The 23,365-nt window shown below is 40.6% G+C and overlaps 1 protein-coding gene across 3 annotated transcripts in view; it reads right to left on the bottom strand.

Annotated features, from left to right (window-relative positions):
* Positions 1 to 1,530: 1,530 nt before the first annotated feature.
* The window catches only part of def8 (differentially expressed in FDCP 8 homolog), a 40,122-nt gene continuing 18,287 nt past the window's right edge, over positions 1,531 to 23,365 (bottom strand). The window contains exons 6-12 of one of the 3 annotated variants that reach the window (XM_033035679.1): positions 19,341 to 19,505; positions 14,105 to 14,232; positions 10,866 to 10,979; positions 9,722 to 9,802; positions 9,418 to 9,558; positions 7,609 to 7,718; positions 1,531 to 4,406 (exon numbers count right to left, since the gene is read on the bottom strand). In XM_033035679.1, the coding sequence (XP_032891570.1) occupies positions 4,313 to 4,406; positions 7,609 to 7,718; positions 9,418 to 9,558; positions 9,722 to 9,802; positions 10,866 to 10,979; positions 14,105 to 14,232; positions 19,341 to 19,505 (833 nt within the window). In that variant the 3' untranslated portion in view covers positions 1,531 to 4,312. The remainder of the gene's footprint in view (positions 4,407 to 7,608; positions 7,719 to 9,417; positions 9,559 to 9,721; positions 9,803 to 10,865; positions 10,980 to 14,104; positions 14,233 to 19,340; positions 19,506 to 23,365) is intronic. The other 2 variants (XM_033035681.1, XM_033035680.1) reach the window with 2 other exon arrangements.

The following is a 23,365-nucleotide window of genomic DNA, read 5'->3' as shown; positions in this document are numbered from 1 at the left end:
TACCTCTGACACCCGTATCAATCAAGAATCTATCAATCTCCTCCTGAAAAATGTCCATTGGCTTGACCTCCACAGCTGTCTGCGGCAATGAATTCACCACCACCACAGTTCACCACCCTCTGACTTACGAAATTCCTGCTCATCTTCCTAAACGAATGTCTTTTAATTCTGAGGCTGTGGCCACTGGTCCTAGGCTCTCCCAGTAGTGGAAACATCCTATCCAAATCCACTCCATCCAGGTTTTTACCAGGCTGGGACAGACGGCAACAGCTTCACACCGTGCCCCAAAGCTTGTGTCCTGTCCTGCATCACCCAAGGCAGCAGAGACATTATAGGAGAGGGCAAGCACCGTAACAAAGTAGCTCATGATGGTTTGGGTAACATTCATGAATGTCTATGCATGTCACATCATGAATATTACTGAAGAACGGTCTTGACCCGAAATATAATCTATACCTTTTCTCCAGAGATGCTGCCTGACTCACTGAGTTACTCCAGCACTCTGTGACATGTCACCTATCCATGTTCTCCAGAGATGCTGCCTGACCCGCTGAGTTACTCCAGCACTCTGAGAAACGTCGCCTATTCATATTCTCCGCAGATGCTGCCTGACCCACTGAGTTACTCCAGCACTTTGTGACTATTTTCCCTTCACCCATCTGCCCAAGCCCACTCTCCCCCCTCCTTTCCACCCATAAACCTCTCTGCCTTCACTCCTCTTTCAGATCTGCTCTACTTATCTACATGCATTTTTCTTCTTCACTTTATAGTCATAGAATGATGCATTGTGGAAACAGGCCCTTCAGCCCAACTTGCCCACACCGACCAATATGTCCCATCTAAACTAGTCCCACTCACACGCGTTTGGCCCATATCCATCTAAATCTGTCCTATCCATGCACGTGTCCAAATGTCTCTTAAACATTAGGATAGTCCCAGCCTTAACTACCTCTTCTGGCAGCTCGTTACATACACCCAGCACCCTTTGTGTGAAAAAGCTACCTCCCAGATTCCTGTTAATTTCTGAAATATTGGTCATAAATTTGGTGCAAAAATGCTCCAAAATAAGACTCAGAATGCATCAGAAAGCATCTAAAACCCCTGAGTTTCCAGGGCCCTTAAGCGGGCCCTGGTCCCTGGCATCGAGGGACTTCATGCTTCGCGCTCGTGATGTGCACAGCGCGCACATTAGTTCACATTAAGTTTTTTGTAATCCTGTCATGCCACCCCCCTTTTTGAAAAGCTTTGTACGGGCCTGAAATTGCTGTATCAAATTTTGGTGATGATGCAAAGATAGACGCAAAATGCTGGAGTAACAGGCAGCATCTCTGGAGAGAAGGAATGGGTGACATTTCGGGTCAAGATCATTCTTCAGACTGGGATTTGGTGATACTGCATTTCGACATTTTAATGCCTTAAAGCCACCACAAATACGTCTTTAATACTTAAATCATTAATTATAACTCAATGTTTATCTTTTGACAGGCAAAGTCTAATAAACTCAAAGTTAATATACATATCCGCAACTGATGTGATCAAATGTTTCAGCTTTTATTCAGATTTGGTAAAATCTTTAAAGTACAGAATCTTGACAGGGTTTCTATGAAAGAAATAAGTTTGAAATAATACATTTATGAACTTAACATTACAAGATGCAGTGATTAGTGTAATTAATGAACCATATTAATAAATTAAAGAGTTGATCTTGTGAGAGAGTACATAATGGCATTCTTCAATTATGCACATGCAAACTAAATAATTATAGATATCAGATTATACCATTTTTGATAGTTTACACTGACAATTTACAAACATTTCCAGAGCCATCATCATTTCCTAAAATAATGTGGGTTGAATTAAGCAGAGATTTTTTTTGAGTTCTCCCAACAGATAACTTTATGTACTGCACACCCTACACAGAACTATAAAGCTGGAATCACTAAACAAATCAGATAGTGTAAATGGGTAAAATAAAAATCCCCATTTCTTTCCTGCCTAGTGCATAAAAGGTTTAAGAAAAAGGCAGAACATTTTACACTGAACAAAACGTAACATTTCACTGTTTGAAACTGCCAAAGATTACCCATCAGGTTGGTGTTATGCCAAGTTATAATAAATAAGCATATGTTACAAGAAAAAAGTGCACAAAATAGTTGATACACATTTAGGTGTTTCAAAAAGTAACACTTGGGGAGGTTAAACTTTTCAAAAAGTGCATTACTTAAAGTTTGGTGCTTTCAAAATGCAGCATTTGAAAAACATCAATTAGCAGCATTTAAAAGAAATTGTAGTGGTGGCCGAATAAATTGAGAAAAGGACCCCACTATTTTAACCATCATATTTTATTTCAGGATTCATAAAGATGGGGAAAAAGTGGAATGGGGCAAAGCAGCACCTCATTAAGACAAATGTAATAAGTGCATATAGGAATTCTACTCCCCTTTGATAACACCAAGTCTCAGCGATAAATCAGATTACGTTATTTTATGCAATGAGACAAATATATTTATTTTTGATCTTTTCTATGATTATACTATTCAACATGTCTTTTTGTTTACTTCCTTTTCAATGATTACATCTTTTTCAGAGACACTATCTAAATAAAACAGATTGCATCATTACCAAGTATTGTCATTCAACTCTTCAAAAGGAATGAGGTGTTATCTCAAATTATTAAAATAAGCATATTTCAAACTCCAACCTAGATCAGATTGTCAAAGTCGATAATGGACCAGTCATAGAATAGACTGGAAAATTGCCTGAGAACATAAATATGCCAAGTTAGCTTTTATATCTGTTGGCACCTATCTTGCCTATTGAACTGGATAATTTACCTCTGGACAAAGAATGCTGGTTAAAACTACCCCACAAGGGTAAATGTTCAGAGTATTTGAAACTGTTGCTTCAAATTCCAGTTGCTTGATGTGAAAAAACGGATCACAGATCACATTTTCAAAGACAAATTATGAACATTCAACTGTATTCAATATGGCGGTCTTGTAACAAGTTTGCAAATTCCACCAGGAATTTAAAACCTTTCCACAAAAAGTGCAACAGATCCAACAATGTAACTAAATTTGGTTTAACAAGATGATTGGGCTATTTGTAGCAAGTTTAAACTTAAAATCCATTTATTAATTTCACAATGAATGTAGCAAACCAAAGAATAAATATTTTATACCACACTGACGTGTCTGGGCCCGTCAGATCTACACTATTCAAAGACTGATCAAGACATTATGGAAAGCTGGAACTATCACCAACAACTAGATGCTTCATCTTAAAATAATTTTCTAAGAAAATGCCCTAACATACTCATCCTTCATTGCTTGGTTTGAAGATTCTTTGTACAGGTACTGCAATGAGGTTTCTGTTCTTCAAATATGCAAATTAACAAAAATGAGTCTTCAGAATAGCATGACAATGATCAGATTCATAAATTTAGTCTGCATCTATCACGTGGCATTTTAATCTTCTATTCCAAAACAAGGCTGGAAATATTCCTGCCTTAGTGCATATATTTGTTCTTACGCTCCACGATCTTTTACACGGTAGCGTTTCAAGCTTTTCCAATTTAAACTAATCTTAAAGTTATAGGCCCAGATCTACAACTATTTGCCAATTTAAAGTTATGATTTACAAACCTTGCAGATTGACTTAGAAGATCTCTAGCTATTATAGAATAGCATTTTCTACTTTGTCAATTATTGCACCAATGCCAGTGAGCAGGAAATAGAAACAAATGGCTGCATTAACATTTTGATTTCTTCTCAACCATTTTACAAATTGATACTTATTTGAGCTTTCTCTTACTTAAACCTGTAATGGTGAGAATACAGTTCTTATGATCCACCTAAATTGTGAATTTGTCTGCAATATTACAGACTATATGCAACTACAAAAACAAACTATGCTTAAAAAGAAAGTGCTCTGGAGGAAGTGTATATAAAATTGCAAACCTCAGTATTACAGCTGTTGGATTATACAGATCATCTAGATTTGAAGATCTAGGTGCACACTTTTCTACAGTTCACCTATTATTTATGCAACAATTATTTGGACATACAGAAATTTGTCTTTATGACCATACATTAACTGTTTTTATTATCAGTTTAAAAATTCAGTTATTTTTAACCTTCTTGTAGTCACTTAATCTAAGTCTGAATACATTTTAATAGGTCACTGGTTGACTTGTACTCCACGGTTAATATTTACATTATATTCCCACATAATTCAGTTTTGTCAACCATCAGGAATTAAATAATCAACACACACTAAACTCCGCTTGATAATTCTTCACTTCGATCTGGTTTCAGTCTGGATGAGTTTGTCCTATTTGAGACTGTCTTCTCATTGTCAGCCGTGGACATCTTGGACATGTTGTAGAGTTGTCATAATAACAATCTCTGTAAATTAAACAAGAATATAACATATTAAAGAATTTTCACATTACAACAAATTAACCTAAAAAATACCGACAGCTTAAACACATTTCCTTGATTTGCATGCTACAAGCACGAGAATTTGGACCTTGATGTTATAAGTGAAAATAAAGAAGCATCAGAAATAATGATGATTCATTTGTCAATGTTCCACGAGGTAGAAATAGTAAAGTAACCAAAATAATTGTAATGAAGAAAATAACTACACTAAAGGAGGACAGACCTCCAAAACCAAAAAAACATTCTGCAGGTTTAAAGTATGCAACAATACTGCAAATCCCTTGACAATCGCTTTCCATAATGCTCAAAATTCAGGTTTGTTCCTCTTGATGAGCACGAGCACATCAATCAGCTATTAAAGAGGAATGTAGGAATCAAGGGAATTGTACAGTAGTTAACATGAAAGTTAACATGAGAAATTGCTAGATTTTAGTGATGGAACAACTTTTTAAAAATTGATCCAAAGAAAAACAGTATCCTTTTGTAAGTAATATGCACCACCTGATGAATCAACAAGTGTTTTTGAAAAAGTGACTGAAGTAGGGTATAATGAATATTGGTGTAATATTTATTGATGAAACATGATCTCTCAGAAGACACTTAATAAACTGTGAACATTTGAGGCAATTGAAGACTATATTCTGCACTATGAATCTTTCTCTTTGCTCGACCAATTGTACTCAAGTTTGGCTTGATTGTGTTTATGAATAGTATTATCTAATTTGATTGGATAGCATGCAAAACAAAGCATTTCGCCGTACACATGACAATAACAATAAACCTAAACCTAAAAGGACAGAAAGTGCTGGAGTAACTCTGGAGAACATGGATGGGTGACGTTTCAGGTCAAGACTCTTGCTCTTATTGAAGAAGATCTCGACCAGAAACGTCACATATCTATGTTCTCCAGAGATGCTGCCTGACCAGCTGAGTTATTCCAGCACGTTGTGTATTTTTGTATATTAACCAGCATCTGTAGTTCCACGTTTCTACCACCTACACCTAGAGTTCATCTAATCATCAGTTAGCCGAGATTGGTGTTAATGGAGTTCATCGCTGACAATAGACAATAGGTGCAGGAGTAGGCCATTCTGCCCTTAGAGCCAGCACCACCATTCAATGTGATCATGGCTGATCATCCCCAATCAGTACCCCATTCCTGCCTTCTCTCCATATCCTCCCTGACTCCGCTATCTTTAAGAGCCCTAACTAGCTCTCTCTAGAAAGTATCCAGACAACTGACCTCCACCGCCCCCCGAGGCAGAGAATTCCACAGACTCACAACTCTCTGTGTGAAAAAGTGTTTCCTTGTCTCCATTCTAAATGGCTTACCCCTTATTCTTAAACTGTGGCTGCTGGTTCTGGACTCCCCCAACATCGGGAACATGTTTCCTGCCTCTAGCGTGTCTAAACCTTTAATAATCTTATATGTTTCAATAAGATCCCCTCTCATCCTTCTAAATTCCAGAGTATACAAGCCCAGCCGCTCCATTCTCTCAGCATATGGCAGTCCCGCCATCCCGGGAATTAACCTTGTAAACCTACGCTGCACTCCCACAATAGCAAGAATGTTCTTCCCCAAATTAGGGGACCAAAACTGCACACAATACTCAGGTGTGGTCTCACTAGGGCCCTGTACAACTGCAGAAGGACCTCTTTGCTCCTATACTTAACTCCTCTTGTTATGAAGGCCAACATGCCATTCGCTTTCTTCACTGCCTGCCGTACCTGCATGCTTACTTTCATTGACTGATGAACAAGGACACCCAGATCCCGTTGTACTTCCCCTTTTCCAACTTGACACCATTTAGATAATAATCTGCCTTCCTGTTTTTGCTATCAAAGTGGATAACCTCATATTTATCCACATTCAACTGCATCTGCCATGCATCTGCCCACTCACCCAACCTGTCCAAGTCACCCTGCATTCTCATAGCATCCTCCTCACAGTTCACACTGCCACTGATCTAAATAATTCATGTATATTGTAAATAGCTGCGGTCCCAGCACCGAGCCTTGCGGCACCCCACTAGTCACTGCCTGCCATTCTGAAAGGGACCCGCTAATCCCTACTCTTTGTTTCCTGTCTGCCAAACAATTTTCTATCCATGTCAGCACTCTACCCCCAAGACCATGTGCCCTAATTTTGCCCACTAATCTCCCTTATCAAATGTTTTCTGAAAGTCCAGGTACACTGCACCCACTGGCTCTCCCTTGTCCATTTTCAGAATTCCAGAAGATTAGCCAAGCATGATTTCCCCTTCGTAAATCCATGCTGACTCTGACCGATCCTATTACTGCTATCCAAATGTGTCGCTATTTCATCTTTTATGATTGACACCAGCATCTTCCCCACCACCGATGTCAGGCTAACTGGTCTATAATTCCCTTTCTCTCTCCCGCCTTTCTTAAAAAGTGGGATAACATTAGCTACCCTCCAATCCACAGGAACTAATCCTGAATCTATAGAACATTGGAAAATGATCACCAATGCGTCCACTATTTCTAGAGTCACTTCCTTAAGATGACTAGAGGAGTGGCAGAACACAGTTGTAATGCTTGGATATGTCGAGTTGTGGTCATTGGAAAAGTTGTATTTCCTGGTTCTAATATTTAGTATATATTTGGCCTGATAATTGAATAGATGGAAATGTAATAATGCTGTAATATTAATGCTCAGCTGAAGCTTACGCTTGTGGAGGTAGTCAACAATGAGCTCATGCCAATACTTTGTAACCGTCTCCTCTGTTTGTTAGGCCACTGTGCCAACTTTATCAGCATCTGCAGACGTGTCTCATTTAGAAGATTATGTGGTAAATCTTATATCTGTAAAATTCACCAAGTTTTACTGATTTTTTAAAAATCCAAATGTATTGAAAACCCAACAGTGATTCTTGGATGCAATTAGCCATCATTTGTTTAGTATAAAATTGGAAGCTTTTAAAACCATAACTAACCTGCAAGTTTAGTATTAGAATAATTTTTGTTGAGCAACTTATTCCAACTATATCTCGAATCTGTTAACAATTCCATGATCCACAGCCTTAAACAGATTTCCCCCCATAAATCAAGCATTAAACTTAAGAGCCTATAATTACAACTTGTGTAAAGTGTACAAACATGTACATCAATCAAACAGTGACACAAACTGGACCATCGTACCAACCTGTGGAATACAGCAGAACAATCCTGGCACACAGATGTATGGCTGTCAAATGGAAAAAGTACATCTCCCTCTTTGCACAACTCGCAGACAAAACCTTTAGCCTGACATCGCTGCAAATGGAGTCACAAAATTCAAACTGATTTACAGCTATCTATATATAGTTTTAAATCTAACCAGCAGATTCATTCCAAACATAGATAAAACAGTTGTTGGAACAAACATTTGCTATGTTGTTTAATAGTTTTTTATTTTGACATGCAAGTACACATTAAATTATACAGTATTTTAACTGCCCATTTTATATGGAATACCAACTGGAATTGAGACGTTTGCTTAATAAATGAAACATGAATGAGTACACAATTGCTGCATTAATAGTTACATACAAGTTAAAAGTAAAAACTCAAAAGGTTGCAAGACAATTAGATAATTTAGTTGCAAAAATAAATTAAGCAAAACTAATACAGGTGATCTGCTTGGGTAACGGAAATTTGTCGCTTAACAGAATTCACAAATCACATGCGAAATCCAGAATAAAATGTGCTCACATGGAATTTCTGTGACGTAAATATACCCATTCCCCCTCCCAACTTGTTTCTCTACACATGGGTAGATGATGCAGTGCTGCATGATGGAAAATAGTGATATGACCATTTCCTGGGAACACAAGCCACAAACTCCCACCGATAACACAGGCGTCATTTGTATGTAATTATGTGCTAGTCATTCAACTTAATAACCCCATTGAGGTTAGGTTATGCAGCATAATCCAGATCATGGATCATCCTGGGGACACATGGTCTATATGACTCAGATTTCCATTGCTTCGTTCAAATGAGCAACTGAAGGAACATCGAAGGTACACAAAAAAGCTGGAAAAACTCAGCGGGTGCAGCAGCATCTATGGAGCGAAGGAAATAGGCGACGTTTCGGGCCAAAACCCTTCTTCAGACTGATGGGGGGTTGGGGAGAAGAAAGGAAAAAGGAGGAGGAGCCCGAAGGCTGGGGGATGGAAAGAGACAGCAGGAGGGCTGAGGAAGGGGAGGAGACAGCAAGGACTAACAAAATTGGGAGAATTCAATGTTCATGCCCCCAGGATGCAGACTCCCCAAGCAGAATACGAGGTGCTGTTCCTCCATTTTCCGGTGTTCCTCGCTCTGGCCATGGAGGAGACCCAGGACAGAGAGGTTGGATACGGCTCCTCCTCCTTTTTCCTTTCTTCTCCCCGCCCCCCCACCCCCCATCAGTCTGAAGAAGGGTTTCGGCCCGAAACGTTGCCTATTTCCTTCGCTCCATAGATGCTGCTGCACCCGCTGAGTTTCTCCAGCTTCTTTGTGTACCTTCGATTTTCCAGCATCTGCAGTTCCTTCTTAAACACAACTGAAGGAACATGTTTTTTTTGAAGAAAATGTTAAAAATGGTCCAAAAGGCAATGCAACAAGGGCAGCAACAGAATTGTTTTCATTTAATGGAAAATATATAGTTGTTAAAAATTTCTGCACAATTGATGCCTACGCTGGTTATTTTCAGTATCTATAGATAATTAAGTAGCATTTAAGCAGTCAAAGCAATCAAGAGGTTCGAGATGCAACTACAATTTTTATTCTTAATTGTGAATTACATTACTAAGGTGAATTAGGCAACAAAATTAACAAAATCATATTTGGATATGGCAACTTTTCAAATGCAAGATTTCCCTACTGTAGGGTTAGGAGCATGCCACGTGCCACCACAATATTGATTCTTCCTTCGCCCTGAAAGCTGAAGTAGCCTTAAATAATTATATAAAATGTACAAATGTGACTATACCTCACAATCCAGTTTGATGTGCTTAGCAAAGATGGTGTGGGTTTCAGTTAAAGTGCAGCTCAAGCGCCCTGTGGCAATGTCAATTAAATCCTGTAAAGAATACATTTCATCGTTTTCCACAAAGTGCTGCCGATCCTGTAACTGCAAATGCAAGTACTTAGATAGGTACTAAACACTTCTACCATAAAGATGAATAAAGTGTTTTTTTTACCTACAACACTAATAGCAAATTGGGAACTTGTACCAAAATATTCATTTTGAATAAATGTTAAAAATCAAATTGTCTCTCTTACGCATGTCTAACCTGCAACAAGAGTCTTGCCTCCATTGCCTCCTTACAAGTGATGAAGTATGGCTTCATTAACAAAATATCTTGTCGGAGTTTCTGCAGGAAGAAGCAAAAGAAACTGAATTAAATTACCTTTAAATAATTAGCAATTATATTTCACTCTAAAGATTAACTCTTAGTAAGATTCAACAGGAATTATATTGTAAAAATGAAGATTAAATCATCTAATGGATGGCAGAATATTTTAAATCAAGAACAATTTCTATTAGGTTTACATTTCAGCATGGTAAAAATATTAAATGTCAAGGATGAAGTTTCCAAACTGGCTGAATTCACTTCTACTTTGATATAAAAAAATGGGCCATGTTTTTTGATCAAGCCATGCATTTTAAAAACTTAACTGAATAGATTCAATATATATTTAAAATTTCTGGAATTCCATTACGCTAAATTGAAATGCAGAATGTCATCATGGACATCATTGAAGCACAAAGACAAACTGTTGATTATTCTGTTTCAATAGCAAACCCTTATAGTATAGGAGATAGATACTTCCGTTACTTGGCAGGATTGCGTTATGATGTTCTATGACTGGAACCACAGTCACAAAATGAGTGATTGGCCATTAGGGACTGGGATATGAAGCTAAATTGAGGAAAGCAGAGCTTATAGAACAAAGAATGATGGGTTTTTGCATATTAATGAAATCGAAGGAAATGGATTTAGGCAAATATCATGAAGAAACAAAAAAAAATTCAGCCATGTTCTTATTGAAGAGCAGAGCAGGTAAAGAGGGGCTAAATGGGACATTCCATGTCCATTACTTAAAATATTTAATCTGAAAATATGCATTGCAAACTATTTGTGAATATTCTTCATTACTTCAAATAAATAATGAAGTTAATTAAATAGAATTAAATAGAATTTGCTCTTAACAAGTCAGTGCAGAACCTCCAATTACTTTGGAATTTTGCAAGTGTTCATTATTTTCATTTGGTTTATAATATCTAGCAGTTTCTCCATGGTTTAGGCTGCTGCTGGCTTGACATTTCTTGCTTTCTCATTCTTCTTTAAAGAAAAAAGGGGAGTGACGTTTACAATCTCCAGTCCTCCAGCCACCACTCTCACATCCAAGGAGGATTATGAGATCTAGGCATACCCGAATTTCCACCAGTTCTTCCACATAATTAAAGAGAAGCGGATTAATTTCTCGAAGTTTCAGTACTGGCCGAGATATCATCAGTGTGAGATACCTCATACTATATCGACACACCTAATAACAAAAAAAAAAAGAAAATTAATTAGACTGTCCCAGTATCAACACCTACAGAATCACAAATAAACTTCTATAGTATCATATCGTATTTGCAGATGTCAGGTTTCCGGTTGCATATTGAAGCAATATACATATCCTTCTTCCTCAAAACCTACCTAAACAGCGCACATTATTCCATTTTAGCAATATTTTATTTTAAGAGAACCAGGTTACAAACTTAATTGTTGAAAATTAAAGCTGATATGTTATTTGTGAAAGAATAGGCATCTTCTTCTAAAGGAAGACTGTTAGATGAAAATGTTGTATTGGAGAATAGCATGTGTCGACCAAGGCGTTTGTGTCATTTTAAATACTAATTTCTAACCATGTGGAATGATGAACAAATATCACATGGTGAAAAATAATCAAATCATTAAACCCCTGGACTTAAAAAAAGATGCAAACATTAGGTTTACCAAGTACTGTATACTGATTTATGTGTGACCATGAAGGTTTTATATAGGGAACTTCCTTAACTCCAATTCTGACCAAACATAGAAACATGGAAAATAGGTGCAGGAGTAGGCCATTCGGCCCTTCGAGCCTGCATCGCCATTCAATATGATCATGGCTGATCATCCAAATCAATATCCCATACCTGCCTTCTCTCCATACCCCCTGATCCCTTTAGCCACAAGGGCCATATCTAACTCCCTCTTAAATACAGCCAATGAACTGGCCTCAACTACCTTCTGTGACAGAGAATTCCACAGATTCACCACTCGGTCCTAAAAGACTTCCCTCTTATCCTTAAACTGTGACCCCTTGTTCTGGACTTCCCCAACATCGGGAATAATCTTCCTGCATCTAGCCTGTCCAACCCCTTAAGAATTTTGTAAGTTTCTATAAGATCCCATCTCAATCTTCTAAATTCTAGCGTATACAAGCCGAGTCTATCCAGTCTTTCTTCATATAAGTCCTGACATCCCAGGAATCAGTCTGGTGAACCTTCTCTGTACTCCCTCTATGGCAAGAATGTCTTTCCTCAGATTAGGAAAGCAAGCTGAGAGACTCAATCCTTGCTTTATCAAGAAGCAAACAACGGGAGGATAGTGAAACTATGTGTCTAATCGAATACTAAAGGGTACAAAAGGGCATCAAATGGTCAGGTATTTAAAATGTTAACATACAGTGGTGTTCATTTGCAATACACATGTTACAAGAATTATTGTTCATGGCACCGCCTGCTATCTCACATTACCCCGAAAGAAAACACTTTGAATCTTGGACAACACAAGTTTACACGTGGAAGCAGATTTTGTATGTTGGGTAATTGAAAACAAACATGGAGAAGAGGAAATATAGCGAGAGACTGTGTGAGAATTCATGAATAGAATTCATGACCATGCTAAAATTTGCAAACAAAGACAGTTCTATCAATAATCTATTGCACTCTGACCTCATTGATGAATACATATTTTTCCATTTTAATTTGTATACCAATTTAATATTTCAAGAATCTATATGGAGAGTTAATATATCAGAAAATCATGATGGGTTTAGATGAGGTAAATGCTCATAGTATTTTTCCCCGGGTAGGGGAATCAAGAACCAGAGGGCATAAGCTTAAGGTGAGAGGGGAAAGATTAAATAGGAACCAGAGGGCAACCTTTTCACCTAGTGTACGTGTGGAACAATCTGCCAGAGGAAGTAACTGAGGCACGTATAATATCAACATCTAAAAGTAATTTGCACTGGTACATGTACAGGAAAGTGTAGAGCTAATAAAGAACACTCCAAGTAACGGTCCAACAAGTTTATTAGCATATAGTAAAGTTAAGGGCCTGTCTAACTTGGCCGTCATTTCCGCGCCATTTACGCAACCTGGTAGCGTGTGGGTAGCGGGGGACGGGCGCATGGAGTGGCGTGGAGGAGTGTTGAGTTGTGCGCAGTATCGCGCAGTGCTCCAGGATTTCGTTCTGCATAAAATCTTCGTGCGCCACCAGCCTGTTGCGAAAATGACAGCCAAGTGGGACACCCTGGCACAACGTCTCACATCCAACAGCAGCAGAAGCAGGCAAATGATCGCCGAGCTCGGCCTGGGGCTCACGGCCGTTGCGGATCCGGATCCGACCCCACTCCCAGAGCTGGTGACGCGCGCAACTGTCGCGCGTCAGTCACTACCGGCCTGTCGCGTAAATGAAGGCCAAGTGCGGCAGGCCCTTTACACTGTAAGTAGTCACCACTGTGACTACATCCCGACTAACGGACTAGTGGCTGAAAACATTAGTAATATATGGTGACTGTAAGGCAAGACCCGGCCTGGATTATAGATTCGAGTGGTGTATAGTGTGTATGTGTGTTAGTATTTGGTAGAGCAGATCTACAGAAAGTACACCTTGTGCATTGTGGGTTAAATGCAAGCAAGTGGGTCTAGCTCAACATCTTGGTTGGTATGGATGAGTTGGGCCGATGGCTTGTTTTCATGCTCCATGGCTTTATGACTAATTGCAGGACATCCCTGTTAGAGGAAATTGGGTGTTTGACCTGTACCCTGACCCTGTACAGCTCCGATTGGGACAGACACAAAGAATATCTCATAGAACAGTGGTGAGTGTCAATTTATTCAAGGTCTTAACAAAATATACTGGGGAACACTCAGACAACCCAAAGGCTTTCAATGATTCACAACACCCATAGCCTTTTAATATTCTTGTGATACACTTTGCCAGGGTTGGTGGTGGTGGAGGCAGAAATGATAGATAGGCACATGAATGTGCTGGGAATAGAAGGATATGGATCATGTACAGGCAGACAGACCGAGTGTGACTGAGGAGTGTATGAATAATGCGATGTAAAGCGCCTTGAGTATTCTAGAAAGGCGCTATATAAATCCCATCCATTATTATTATTATTAGATGAGATTGGTTCAACATGTTCGGCACAAACATGGTGGGTCAAGGACCCACCCCCGTGGTGTACTGTTCTATGTTCTATATGGATTCTATAATATATAGGTTTAAGGGCCAACATATACATATACCAGAATTTGCAAAACAACACCATTCCACTCTCTATTTTCATAGCAGATATTAGATTTTTATGTTCCTTAACTGCAAAATGTTCTCTTCAATGGCACCTACCTTATGTGCTTCAAAGTCCCAATTGTGTATGACACGTGCAGGAATGACTGCTACATCATTCCAGTGGCAGCTGCTGCAGTAATATTGGCCCGTATAGTCACACCTCCGTGCTTCAGTAGGCACACCGCCTAAAGTACAAAATAAAATACAAGTGAGGAGGCCAGAGGCAGAGACCAATAGAGGCAGAGATCAAGACGCAAAAAAGCAAGATCAATGGAATGTGTAAAAAGCAACTGCAGACAATAAACACAAAATGCTGGAATAACTCAGCAGGACAGGCCGCATCTCTGGAGAAAAAGAATGAGTGACGTTTCTGGTCTTGACATTTTGTGTCTCTCTTCAAGATAAGTGGAATATTGTGTCCAGTCCAATACTAAAAGCCACTAGGGGGCAGCAGATGGTCAGATGTTTGAAATGGGTTAGCCTGCAATGGCACTCGTTTCCATTGAACAAAACTCTGTTTGCATACCTAACCAAACTAAATATCGAAGCCACAATCCTTTAATATCTTTGACAAATTAGAAGATTCCAATTAAAGGTCGACATTATAAAACAAACCATGCGAATGACTAAAGCATTGCAACTTAAACATGGATAGTGTAAACTCACAATGGAAGCCAAAAAAGTTGACGTACAAATCACCAGGTCACAAGACCACAACAATTAACATAAATATCTTCATATGGATGAAGAATATATGTAGTAAAGCTTGTCACTGAAAAGCCTGAATGCAAGTATCACCTGAATGCAATACCTGACTGAGTTTCTCCGGTTAGATTTTCTGCATGGAATTGACAAATTCATATTTCAAAATACACGCACCATAGTGCAGTATGTTTATTGTGTTTACAAGACTTCTGTGTCATTATCTCCTGTGTAATTATCTCCTTTGAATGTGGTATTTGTCTTTTTCATTATGGAATTGAAAGTCACCTTCTCCTCACAACCACATTGTCCAGTTGTGGCACCTTACCAAATCAAGGAATAGACAATAGACAATAGGTGCAGGAGTAGGCCATTCGGCCCTTCGAGCCAGCACCGCCATTCAATGTGATCATGGCTGATCATCCCCAATCAGTACCTCGTTCCTGCCTTCTCCCCATATCCTCTGACTCTGCTATCTTTAAAAGCCCTATCTAGCGCCCTCTTGAAAGGGCGCCCTCTGAGGCAGAGAATTCCAGACTCACAACTCTCTGCGTGAAAAAGTGTTTCCTCATCTCCATTCTAAATGGCTTACCCCTTATTCTTAAACTGTGGCCCCACGTTCTGGACACCCCCAACATCGGGAACATGTTTCCTGCCTCCTGCATGTCCAAACCCTTAATAATCTTATATGTTTCAATAAGATTCCCTCTCATCCCCTAGTATTTCTGGGAGATTGTTTGTGTCTTCCTTGGAGAAGACAGAACCAAAGTACTCGTATGACAGGTCTGCCGTTTCCTTGTTTCCCATTATAAATTCGCCTGTCTCTGACTGTAAGGGACCCACATTCGTCTTCAATAATCTTTTCCTCTGCATATTTTCCACTTCAACTTTTACAGTCAGTTTTTATATTCCCTGCAAGCTTTCTTTCATGCCCTTTCCCCCCCCCCCCCCCCTTTTAATTCTGTTGAATTCTAAATTTCTCCCAGTCCTCCGGTTTGCTGCTTCCTCTGGCCAATTTATATGCCTCTCCCTTGGATTTAACACTATCCTTGATTTCCCTCGTTAGCCACGGTTGAGCCACCTTCCCCTTTTAATTTTTTCGCCAGACAAGGATGAACAATTTTGCGATCTTTAAATCTTTGCCATTGCATCTCCACCGTCAACCCTTTAGGTATAATTTGCCAGTCTATCCTAGCCAATACCCGTCTCATACCGTCAAAGTCTCCTTTCTTTAAGTTCAGGACCGTAATCTCTAGATTAACCGTGTCACTCTCCTTCTTAATGCAGAATTCCACCATATCATGGTCACTGTTGCACAAGGAGCTTTACACACCAAGATTGCTAACTAATCCTTCCTCATTACACAATACCCAGTCTAGGATGGTGTGCCCTCTAGTCGGTACTTCTACATACTGGTTTAGAAAACCACCCCGTATACATTAAAGGAAATCCTCCTCCTCAACACTGTTACCAATTTAGTTGGCCCAATCTATATGTAGATTAAAGTCACCCATGATAATTGCTATAGCTTTGCTACACACACCCCTAATTTCTTGTTTGATCCTATCACAAACCTCCCTACTGCTGTTTGGTGGTCTGTATACAACTCCAACCAGCGTTTTTTGCCCTAGGCTATTTTGCAGTTCTACCCATTCTACAACATTCAAGCTAAAGGGCCTGTCCCACTTGGCAATGGGTGACGTTTCGGTTCGAGACCCTTCTTCAGACTGATGAAGAGTCTCGACCCGAAACATCATCCATTCCTTCTCGCCAGAGATGCTGCCGGTCCCGCTGAGTTACTCCTGCATTTTGTGTCCATCTTCAAATGACGTCACGTGCTCCAGACGGATGTGCGGACGCATGATGACGCGCGTGACCAGCCAAGTCACTACCGGCCAAGTGGGACAGGCCCTTAATGTCTCTCCTTGCTATTGCATGAATCTCCTCTTTAACCAGCAATGCCACGACTCCTCCTCTTCCTTCCTGAATATTGAATAAGCATGGTGAGCTCTCAGCCGTGGAGTCACCCTGGAGCCATGTCTCCGTAATCTCAACTATATCATATCCGTTAATTGCTAACTGCGCATTCAATTCATCCCTTATTACGAATGCTCCTGGCATTAAGGCACAGAGCTTTCAGGTTTGTTTTTTCTTTTCTCCCTTCTGCCTTTGCTTCTGTTCTCATTTTACAACGCTCTGTCTCCTTGCATTGGTTCCCATCCCCCTGCCCCATTAGTTTAAATGTAATCTTTCCTACACTCTCTTTCCCGTTAACATCACGCATACGCTTCCACGTTGTTGACTATTTAGTTTAAACCCACCTGTGTAGCACTAGCAAACCTGCCTGCCAGAATGTCGCTCCCCCTCCAATTAAGGTGCAAACCAACCCTTTTGTACAGGTCACCCCTGCCCCAGAAGAGATTCCTGTGATCTAGAAATCTAAATCCCTGCCCCCTGCACCAACTCCTCAGCCACACATTCAGATCTATCTCCCTGTTCCTACTTTCACTAGCACGAGGTAGTGGAAGCAACCCAGAGATAATTGCGAGCGGTGTGGAACTAGAACAGAAGTGAGAATTTTAATTGAATTGAAAGATACAACGTAGAAACAGGCCCTTTGACCCACTGAGTCCATGCCGACAATTGTTCAACCATTCACACTAGTTCCATGTTATCCCATTTTTACATCCGCTCCCCAAGTTTATGTTTCGGTTTATTATTGTCACATGCACTGAAGTACAGTGAACAATTGTGTTTATGGTTTGCTGCTTTTCCAATTTACAGAGGCCAATAAACCTGCAAGCCCGCATGTCTTTGGGCAGCGGCGCTGTGAGGCAGCAGCTCCACCAGCTGGTACAATGTTACTTTCTCAAACACAGTTGGTGCAGACAAGTTGAAAAGTACAAATGTCAGGGTGTTGTAATGGAAGTGTCAAGAGCTATAGATTTCATGTGGGTACTACCTTTTATACAGTTTATACATATATCTGTAGCACTGTTCTTTCCAATAGCCAATACTGTCCACTTCCAACTAAGAAGCCCAATGTTATGAAGTATTAATCATAGTATTACTAAAAAGACAAAGCGTAATGCTCAGCCAATGCTTTAAAATTCAAAAGACGTCTTTAAACAGTTTTATTAAACTAGTTAGACACAAAAAGCTAGAGTAACTCAGCGGGACAGACAGCATCTCTGGAGAGAAGGAATTGGTGACGTTTCAGGTCAAGATACTTTTTCGGACTAGTTGGTTGGTAACCATTCAAAATTTGGAAACAAAAGCTGCTTTATAGGCACCTGTCATTACTAATTATCCATGAGCAGGATGTTATATCCAAATATAATTAAAAGCCATTGGTTACGATAACATTCCTGCTGCCACTCAATTTCCTTACTACTTCTGATTATCTTTTATTGCATTCATTCCCCCCACACCCACTCTTTCCAACATTTAAGAGGTATTTAGACATAGAAACATAGAAAATAGGTGCAGGAGGAGGCCATTCGGCCCTTCATTGCAATCATGGCTGATCGTCCCCAATCAATAACCCGTGCCTGCCTTTTCCCCATATCCCTTGATTCCACTAGCCCCTAGAGCTCTATCTAACTCTCTCTTAAATCCATCCAGTGATTTGGCCTCCACTGCCCTCTGTGGCAGGGAATTCCATAAATTCACAACTCTCTGGGTGAAAATGTTTCTTCTCACCTCTTAAATGGCCTCCCCTTTATTCTAAGACTGTGGCCCCTGGTTCTGGACTCACCCAACATTGGGCACATTTTTCCTGCATCTAGCTTGTCCAGTCCTTTTATAATTGTATATGTTTCTATAAGATAACCCCTCATCCTTCTAAACTCCAGTGAATGCAAGCCCAGTCTTTTCAATCTTTCCTCATATGACAGTCCCACCATTCCAGTGATCAATCTCATGAACCTAAGCTGCACTGCCTCAAGACACATAAGCCTGCAGTGAACAGAGGGATAGGGTCCAGAGGCAAACAGGAACATTTTGATTTGGCATCATGGTTGGTACAGAGCTGGTAGGCCGATGGGCCTATTCCTGTGTTGTACTTTTCTAAGTTTTAAGTACTTCAAAGCAGGTTTACTTTAAAATGTGCTAAGTGCAGATACTGCGTAAAAAAGATCACTTCAGAACACAATTATAAAATGCAAAGCCCTACATGAAGGGGTTGTCCCTTCAATAAATTCTCCTTCAATAAGAAATACAGCGCACCAGCCTCTTCACAAACATCTTTACTGGAGGTTTCCTACCAAGTGCAGATTCCAAGTCTGACCTTAAATTACATGTGATTTGATGATTTCCTCACTCTTTTGCAGGTGAAAGGAAAATAGATTACAGGACAAAGTCACTAAATCCTGTCACCATACATCAATGATGAAGGAATAATGCCTTCACTGCAATAAGACACTCTAAATCAATCAATCATGTTCCTAAGGACTACAAGACAGATACATTTAGGTACAAAATGTAGCAAATTATTCAAAAAAACAAATTGTAAACTTTTTATTCATGGGGTAGCTCCATGCAATCTGTAAATTAGTTTAGTCTTCGAAGCAGATTATAACAGAATACTTACGAAGGGATATTGGCTGTCGACAGTCTGCACACCGGTAATCTTGTCTGTCCAGTCCCACTTCTGGGCAAATGTTTAGTTCAAATTCAGACTGGTGGCTAACCTTTGACCTTACACAAGCTTTGGTAATTTGGTTCAAGCATTTACTATGGCAGCGGTAGTAACAACCTATCAATAAAATTAAAGAGTTAAAAACGCAGAAATCACACGTTCTCAAGCAATTGTGTTTATTCTTTTGGAATGTATCTATTTCTGCTTCAGGATGCTTTGTTTCAGAAGATAGATTTTTCACTGGGTTGCCAGGGTATCAATCCCTCAACTAAAACAAACATTTGTCTTCCGGCCTTGACACTCTAAGCAGCGAACTATATGAGCAATACCAACAGCTCTACGAATCTGACCCCTTTGCTGAAAGCACCATGGAAGTAGGTGAGAGACTCATGACCTCCCTATCAGAATGCCGCCAGCGGAAATGGCAAACTCTACTGGAGACAACTGATATGGCAAAAAACAGCAAAAAGGCATGGAGCCTCATCCGAAAAATCAGCAATGACCCATCAACACCAACACATCAACAGTATACCACCACGGCCAACCAAGTTGCGTATCAGTTGCTGCTCAACGGGAAATCCACCACCAAACAGCCAAGACCAAAGGCAGACCGACTTCAGCACTCCCAAAACACCGGACTGACTGAGCCGTTCTCCCTTGAAGAGCTCAATATCAGCATCAAAGCCCTCAAGACTGGCAAAGCCATCGGCCTGGACAATATTTTCACAGAGGAGATCAAGCAGTTTGGACCTCTGGCACGGAAGTGGGTCCTTGAGCTGATGAACAACTGCATGCTGACAAGAAACATCCCAAAGATCTGGAGGAAAACCAAAATCATCGCTCTTCTAAAACCCGGTAAAGATCCAGCATATGCAAAGAGCTTCCGCCCAATCTCCCTGCAATGCCACCCGTACAAGCTGTTTGAGCGCCTGATCCTCAACAGGCTTGCCCCAGTCGCTGAACCAGCCATCATCCCTCAACAAGCTGGATTCCGACCTGGCAAATCCACAACAAGTCAACTTCTGAATCTCACACAGCACATTGAAGACGGGTTCCAGAAAGGACTGGTGACAGGAGCCGTCTTTGTTGATCTGTCTGCCGCGTATGACACTGTGAACCACCGCCTCCTCCTAAAAAAGATCTTGGAGAATACCAAAGACCTGGCACTCACGGACCTCATCGGAGCCCTCCTGAAAGATAGGCGCTTCTATGTTGTCCTTAACAACAAGCAAAGTCGCTGGCGACGACAACGGAATGGCTTGCCTCAAGGTAGTGTGCTGGCTCCACTACTATATAACATCTACACCAATGACCAGCCAATGGACCAGAACACTGAGCGGTTCATCTACGCCGACGACCTCTGTGTAACATCCCAAGAGAGTACGTTTGAAGCTGTAGAAGCGAATCTCACCTCAGCCCTAGATGAGCTACACCTCTACTACGAGCGCAACCACCTACACGCAAACCCCGCGAAGACCCAAGCCTGCTCGTTCCATCTCAGGAACCGGGAAGCAAACAGACCCCTTAACATCACATGGTCTGGAACACCTCTTGAGCATTGCACCAACCCTGTCTACCTCGGTGTAACACTGGATCGCACTGTCTCCTATAAGGAACACGTCAAAAACACCAAACTGAAAGTTAACTCCCGAAATAACATCCTCCGGAAGCTGACCAACTCCAAATGGGGAGCCACAGCACACACATTAAGATCTACTGCTCTGGCCCTGTGCTACTCCTCTGCGGAGTATGCATGTCCTGTTTGGGAGAGATCATCCCATGCCAAGAAACTAGACCCAGCGTTGAATAACACCTGCCGCTCAATCACTGGCTGCTTGAAGCCCACCAACATAAACAACCTGCACCTCCTCGCTGGCATTGCCCCTGCTGATGTGAGACGGGAAGTCGCCAGCCGAGTAGAGATGACCAAGGCCACCAGTGATGAACGCCACCTCCTCTACGGACGTGTACCCCAGGCCCAACGGCTGAAGTCCAGGAGAAGCTTTCTCAGCCATGTCCAGCCCCTAATAGCATCACGGGAAGAAACCAGACTCCAACTATGGACAAAAAAGGCTTGAGGACGACCCCCCTCCTACTGACATGGGTATCCCTCCTTCTGAAGCCCTCCCTCCGGGCTCAGAAGCACCATGGGTCCAGTGGAAGACGCTCAACCGCCTGAGAACAGGAACAGGGCGATCAAAAGCTGCCATGGCCAGATGGGGCTATGAAACTGGCCAAACCACCTGTGAATGTTGAGAAGAGGACCATACAATGCAGCACTGCCTTGTCTGCCCCCTACTACCCAACCAGTGCAGCCCAAAGGATCTTGCAGTGTTCAATAAAAACGCAAAGGACTGCGTAAAGGAATGGGAAACTGTCATATAACCAACCAGTTTCAAAGACACGAAAAGAAGAAGAACTAAAACAAACCAAAAGGAATTATTTTGCTACTCCAGATTAATGGAGCTACTTTGTAATCTGGTATTGTGCAATTAAATTGATGTATTAAGGCACACATTCTGTTTAACATATAACCATATAACAATTATAGCACGGAAACAGGCCATCTCGGCCCTTCTAGTCCATGCCGAACACTTACTGATGATCACTATTTGCTGAATACATCTTGTTTCCAACAAAATGTATTTAACTATCTTATGAATAAATTCTCAGAAGATAGTTAAATACGTTTGGATATGCAAGTTTTACCCGTCATTTATAAACATTTAAGTATTACAAAGGGTGCTTTGCTTTCTTCAAAGTACATGTCACCACCAAAAAATTGAAGATGAGTTTTAACATGTATTCTTCTTATTCCAATTAAATACGCAATCATTTGAATATGGATCAAAAGCGACAAGCTTTTGATCGGCAATCGATGTTACATTAATGTGTAAATAATAGATCAGGCATTCGTAAGCTATTTTCTATGAAAGATTAAAGAAAAACAGCGAAACATGGAGGCAGTGTTGCAGCTGGTCAAGCTGTGCCTCACAGGTGCTGCCTCAGGTGCTGTCTGTGTGGAGTTTGCATGTTCTACCCTGTGACCATGTGGGTTTCCTCAGGGCGCTCCAGCTTCCTCCCACACCCGAAACTTGCACAGGTTTTTAGGTTAATTAGCCCCTGTTAGATAGCCTTTAATGTGCAGGGAAGGATTAGAAAGTCAGATAACATGGAACAAGTGGGGATTGATTCTCAGCATGGAGTCAGTGGGCTAGAGCCCGTTTCCATGCTGTATCTTTAAACGAAACTAACCTAAGATAGCTGATCTTCACGATAGCAGAAAGGAAAAGGTGTATTTTTTTTCTCTAGCTAACATTTTATCATAGTGTCAAGGATAACCTATCAATTTGAAGCGAGACATTGTTTAAGAATAATCCATTTATGGTCATGATAGCCTTCCACTTTCATACTACTGAAATCACTGGCCACAATGTCCTATAGAGCTGAACAATAAAAAAGTATCAATAAAAATTAGAGACCATTTAGAACAAAATACATTAACAATTTTAAAAACATCAAACCCTGCGCAGGTAGTTTGATTTAAAATGATGCCAGTGATCACATTTGGTACAGTTTCAGTATCTTCAGTCATCAACTGATACCTGCCAACATGGAGCGCTACAAGCTAAATTTGTCTCAAAACAAAAATTCAAGCCCTGATTCCGTTTTTTCAATTAACTTAAAAACAAGCTTACAAAAAAAGTGCAATTGATTTAGTTTAGTTTTGAGATACAGTGCGGAAACAGGCCCTACGGCCCACTGAGATGTGTCCACCACTATCACCCGTACTCTATCCTACATTCAAGGGACAATTTACAGAAGCCAATTAGCCTACAAACCTTCACGTCTTTTGGAATGTGGGAGGAAACTGGAGCACCCGGAGGAAACCCACGTGGTCACAGGGAGAACGTACAAGCTCCATTCAGACAGCACCCGTAGTCAGAATCAAACCCGTGTCTCTATGCTATAAGGCA

This window comes from Amblyraja radiata, chromosome 17, assembly GCF_010909765.2.
Source record: "Amblyraja radiata isolate CabotCenter1 chromosome 17, sAmbRad1.1.pri, whole genome shotgun sequence".
In the NCBI taxonomy this organism is placed as follows: Eukaryota; Metazoa; Chordata; class Chondrichthyes; order Rajiformes; family Rajidae; genus Amblyraja; species Amblyraja radiata.
Note: the sequence above shows the minus strand (reverse complement) of the source record. Positions and strands in the feature narration are given on the sequence as shown.